Here is a 4,708-nt window from a genome sequence, read left to right as displayed (position 1 = left end):
CCGAGGAGGCAGCAGCTCGCATCAGTCTCACGCGTGCAGGTTAGGCCTGCACGCCTCGGATTAGGTCCGAGGAGACAGCGACTCGTAGAGTCGCGCGAAATCAGGAACGCAAGCCTCACGCACAAGTTGGGCCTGTGCGTCTCGGATTAGGTCCGAGGAGGCAGCAGCTCGCATCAGTCTCACGCGTGCAGGTTAGGCCTGCGCGCCTCGGATTAGGTCCGAGGAGACAGCGGCTCGTAGAGTCGCGCGAAACCAGGGACGTAAGCCTCACGCACGGGTTAGGCCTGCGCGTCTCGGATTAGGTCCGAGGAGGCGACAGCTCGAAAGGCTCAGTCCCGAAAGGAAGATCATTATGCCAACCTAACCTCAACGGTCATGTTTTCGTCACAGATGCCAGCGGGGACCACAGCGACGCTCCTGATTCAGGTTCGAGAGAGTCCTCACCAGCGACGCAACGAACTAGACCAGAACCGGAGGACGAGGAGGCCTTGGGGATACAGGGGACATCGCCATCACCGTTAGTACCGTTGACAACGCCGCAGATTGATCTAAGATCGGTGTCTGAACAGGGCCCTGCCCTAGCGGCCGACTCAAATCAGTCACAGGAGGTTGACCGAGTCGACGAGAGTTTGCTGAAGGTGCTCGGAGAACGCGTAACGGTTGACAAGCCACCTGGGGCACCGATATTCGAAGAAATTGTTCTAAGATGGGCAGATCTTTTCAAAGCCGGACTTCCGAAGGAAGAAAGAACCGTGCTATTGAAAAAGTACGGAACTCCGGAGAATTGCACAATTATCAATCCTCCTAAATTAAATCTAGAGGTTAAGGCTTCACTCCAGGAACCAATCATAAACAGAGATTCTAGATTGGTGGACAAACAGGAGAAGATAACCGTTTGTTTGGCGGTCCTAGGGACAACCCTATCTGAGCTACTGAAGGGTCAGCCCGTCGACAAGCTATCGCTCCTGGAAAGATTAAGCGATATGGGAAGACTGCTGGTAGATCTGCAACGGGAGGAGACTGCCACGAGGAAGGCACTGATCCTGCCTAACCTCAATGCATCAGTTAAAGAGGCCCTTAAAGCTACGGTCGTGGACGAATGGCTTTTCGGGAAGCAGTTGGAGGAGAACCTCAAGACGGCGAAAACTCTTGGTCGGTCAGCTAAAGAACTGACCAAGACAACACCGAAAACACCGTTCAATCGCGCGTCAAAAAACTTCAAACGTCCGTACCGTCAGCAGACCTACAAGCGGCAGTCCACGACGACGGGCGGACAGAAGAAATCCTCCAGTCAGCGACACTCACGATACCAGAAACCGGATCCGAAACACGATCGGGACTCCCGGAGGAGACGCTATTAGATCCGGTAAGGAAATTGGCGGGACGTCTTAGCTATTTTCGTTCAAAATGGGAAGAGATTACCACAGACGCGGTTGTCTTAGACTGGATATCGGGAGTAAAGTTACCGTTCGATAGAACAATCTGCCAAGCATCGACTCCTAGCAAGCCAGACTGGTCGTCGAGGGAAATATCTCAGATATCAGAAGAGATTAAAAAATTGCTAGAGAAAGGGGCAATCGTGGAATGTGAGAGTTCTCAGGGGGAGTTCATATCCCCAATTTTCCTCACCCCAAAGACGGACGGTACTAGTCGGTTCATTTTGAACTTGAAGGAACTAAACGAGTCAATCTCGACGGAGCACTTCAAATTGGAGAATATTCGGACAGCAAGAGACCTTTTGCGTCAAGACTCGTTCATGGTAACGCTGGACTTGAAAGACGCATATTACGTCGTCCCGATTAAAGAATCAGACCGGAAATATTTGCGTTTTGCGTTTAGAGGAAAACACTTTGAGTTTTGTTGCTTACCCTTCGGCCTGAATATTGCACCGTACATATTTACAAAAATTATGAGACCGGTTGTAGCACATTTAAGAAGATCGGGACACATTTCCGTTGTATATTTAGATGACCTCCTGTTGATCGGAGACTCTTATCAACTTTGTCTGAGGAACCGAGATGAAACTCGGTGGTTGTTGGAAGAGTTAGGTTTTGTGGTTAACGAACAAAAGAGTCAACTCCAACCTTCGAGGATTCAGAGTTATCTGGAATTTCAATTGAATTCCGAAAAGATGTTAATCGTACTCCCCGAGTCCAAAAGGATTAAAGTGCTGTCCGAAATCCTAAAATTTAGAAGGCTACGCTCGTGTAGTATACGGGAGTTTGCGTCGTTCGTAGGGATACTCGGTGCATGCTGTCGAGCGTTACGCTATGGCTGGGTATACATGAAAGTTCTCGAAAGAGAAAAGACGTTAGCACTGATAGCGACGGATGGTAATTTTGAGAAGACAATGGTCTTGTCAAATAACATTAAAAAAGATCTGGCCTGGTGGGAATCGAACATCATGTCAGCGAGTAACCCCATCGAAACAGAAGACTATAAGGCCGAGATTTTTTCAGACGCGTCGCGGTCAGGCTGGGGTGTAAGCTGCGGGGGCGAAAGATCCTACGGACATTGGGACGAGAATGATCGAAGGCTCCACATTAATTACCTGGAGCTTCTCGCGGCGTTCTTCGGGCTTAAGTGTTTCGCGAAGAACCTGAGAAACTGTAGCGTGCTATTGAGAATCGACAATACGACGGCCATCGCGTATATTAATCGGATGGGAGGCTCGCGATACGAAAATCTTAGTAGACTCGCGAAAGACATTTGGATTTGGTGCGAGCAAAGACATTTATGGATCTTTGCTTCTTATATCAGTTCGGAAGAAAATATGATGGCCGACTCAGAATCAAGAAGAATAAAACATGAAACAGAGTTTGGGTTATCGAGTAAGGCATTCAATGAAATATGTCAGGTGTTTGGAAGGCCTGAAATTGACCTTTTCGCGAGTAGAGTAAACGCAAAATGTGAGCGGTATATTTCTTGGCGAAAAGACCCATATGCGATGGCTGTCGATGCGTTCACAATTAACTGGCGAGCACATAGATTTTACGCATTCCCTCCGTTCTCGGTAGTCCTAAAGATGTTGAGGAAAATTCAATCCGATCAGGCTCGGGGTGTGATAGTTGTCCCTTATTGGCCGTCTCAAGCGTGGTACCCACTCTGTATGTCAATGTTCGAATCAAAACCCATCTATTTCGAACCGGACAGGTATCTTATACATTCTTCGTGCAGGGAACCGCACCCTTTGTGGAGACGCCTTACCCTGGTGGCCGGAATGTCATGCGGCAAGCCTTCGCATGGAAAGGGATGCCTGAAGACTCCTTGGACATCGCAGTCTCATCCCTAAGCGGATCGTCCATACAACAGTACGAAACGGCCTATAGGAAATGGTGGTCCTATTGTCAGGAGAAACACATCGAAGTCTTCACAATCTCAATCCCTAATATTCTAGATTTTCTTACGAAGGAATTTCACAACGGAGCTTCGTATGGTACGATAAATAGTTACCGCTCGGCGATTGCTTTTATCTTAGGACCGGAGATCGGTCAGGATGACAGAATAAAGAAATTCTGCAGAGGCGTCTCGAGGGAACGACCACCAAAACCGAAATATAATTCAACATGGGACCCAAAAGTCGTGCTAGATTTTCTATCCAAATGGACACCGAACGTCGAGCTATGTATAGAGAAACTTACGTTAAAACTCGTAACGCTGCTCGCCTTAATAACAGGACATAGGTTCCAAACCTTGTCACTCATAGATATACAGAATATCGAGAGAACCAGGGATTTAATCGAAATTAAGATCCCAGCGAGAATCAAGACTTCTGGCCCGAGAAGAGAACAGCCAACGCTGATAGTTCCGTTTCACCCACTGAATAAAGATATCTGCGTAGCATCTGCGTTAGAGACGTACATTGAACGTACCCGAAACTTGCGAGGCAAGTGTTCGCGTCTCTTCATCTCACTTAAAAAACCTCACAAGAAAGTGTCAACTCAAACCTTAAGCCGTTGGGTAAAATCCACGTTAACAAGACGTGGAATAGATACGGAGACCTTCTCGGCGTACAGCACGCGTCACGCTTCGACTTCGGCGGCGAAGAGGAGCGGTGTTAATATAGACACTATAAAGAAAACAGCAGGTTGGACCAAAGCTTCAGAGACCTTTACCAAGGTTTATAACTTAAGGGTAATGGAAGAAAAGGGTACATTTGCGAGAGCGATTCTGGAGCTTTAATAGTCGCTTTGCTAGTATAATCAATATACCTTGCATAATTAGTATAGCTAGTATACCTTGTTACAGGACAAAAAAAAACAATTTTCACAAGTAGTTACGTTAACAGAATTTAATAAATAATGGCAAAATAATTGCACTTCTGCCGTAATAGGCTTTAAACTTCTACCGGGTGATCTCGAGGAAGAGGCGCGAAATACAATTGTACGATTAAACGAACTTACCTGTAAGTGAAGTTCTATCGTAATTGTATGCAGCGCCTCTTCCGAAGAGATCACTTCCCACCCGCCCATAGCTAAGATACCTTAGCCCCACAGAATTACGGCAGTACTTTAAAGAAATGAAGCATGAGGCTCGTCGCGAGAGCGCCATAAAGGCGGGTGAAAAGTCTAATTTTACTATTAACTTGTGGCGACATCGGCATGGAGAGGGGGGTACTACCGGGTGATCTCTTCGGAAGAGGCGCTGCATACAATTACGATAGAACTTCACTTACAGGTAAGTTCGTTTAATCGTACAAGTCTTACGT

At 47.1% G+C, this 4,708-nt stretch overlaps 1 protein-coding gene across 1 annotated transcript in view; it reads left to right on the top strand.

The window, feature by feature from the left end:
- The window catches only part of LOC105556344, a 4,978-nt gene extending 796 nt beyond the window's left edge, over positions 1–4,182 (top strand). The window contains exons 2-4 of the mRNA XM_012003428.1: positions 391–1,290; positions 1,428–2,916; positions 3,018–4,182. Of these exons, the coding sequence (XP_011858818.1) occupies positions 391–1,290; positions 1,428–2,916; positions 3,018–4,182 (3,554 nt within the window). The remainder of the gene's footprint in view (positions 1–390; positions 1,291–1,427; positions 2,917–3,017) is intronic.
- The last annotated feature ends 526 nt before the right edge of the window (positions 4,183–4,708 follow it).

Source organism: Vollenhovia emeryi, unplaced genomic scaffold, assembly GCF_000949405.1.
Source record: "Vollenhovia emeryi isolate VEMERY1.0 unplaced genomic scaffold, V.emery_V1.0 DF940084.1, whole genome shotgun sequence".
NCBI classification, from domain to species: Eukaryota; Metazoa; Arthropoda; class Insecta; order Hymenoptera; family Formicidae; genus Vollenhovia; species Vollenhovia emeryi.
This window is presented reverse-complemented; position numbering and strand designations above follow the sequence as displayed.